This window comes from Eimeria mitis, genomic scaffold (genome assembly GCF_000499745.2).
Source record: "Eimeria mitis Houghton genomic scaffold, Emh_scaff8118, whole genome shotgun sequence".
In the NCBI taxonomy this organism is placed as follows: Eukaryota; Apicomplexa; class Conoidasida; order Eucoccidiorida; family Eimeriidae; genus Eimeria; species Eimeria mitis.
Window position 1 is genome coordinate 870 of NW_013575969.1, and position 321 is coordinate 1,190.

The window sequence follows — 321 nt, forward strand, 5'->3', positions numbered from 1 at the left end:
GCATTATTATTTTTAAATCTAATGCATATTCATCGTCTTCTAGAGATACCCATGGTCTACCTATTGCTGCTCCTGCTGCTGCTGCTGCTGCTGGGGTTGTTGCTGCTGCTGCTGGGGTTGTTGCTGCTGCTGCTGGGGTTGTTGCTGCTGCTGCTCCTGGTGCTGCTGCTGCTGGTGGGGTTGTTGCTGCTGCTGGTGGTGGTGTAGTACTGCCATCAACTGGTGGTGTTGCTGCTGTTGCTGCTGCATCAGTTGCTGCTGCTGCTGCTGCTGCTGCAGCACCAGCCCCATCAGCAGCAGCAGCAGGAGCAGCAGCAGCAG

At 55.8% G+C, this 321-nt stretch overlaps 1 protein-coding gene across 1 annotated transcript in view; it reads right to left on the reverse strand.

Annotated features, from left to right (window-relative positions):
* EMH_0093820 (uncharacterized protein) overlaps nt 1–321 on the reverse strand; it is a gene marked incomplete at both ends in the record, with an annotated part of 776 nt that overhangs the window by 325 nt on the left and 130 nt on the right. The window contains one exon of the mRNA XM_013502027.1: nt 50–319. Coding sequence (XP_013357481.1) covers nt 50–319 — 270 coding nt within the window. The remainder of the gene's footprint in view (nt 1–49; nt 320–321) is intronic.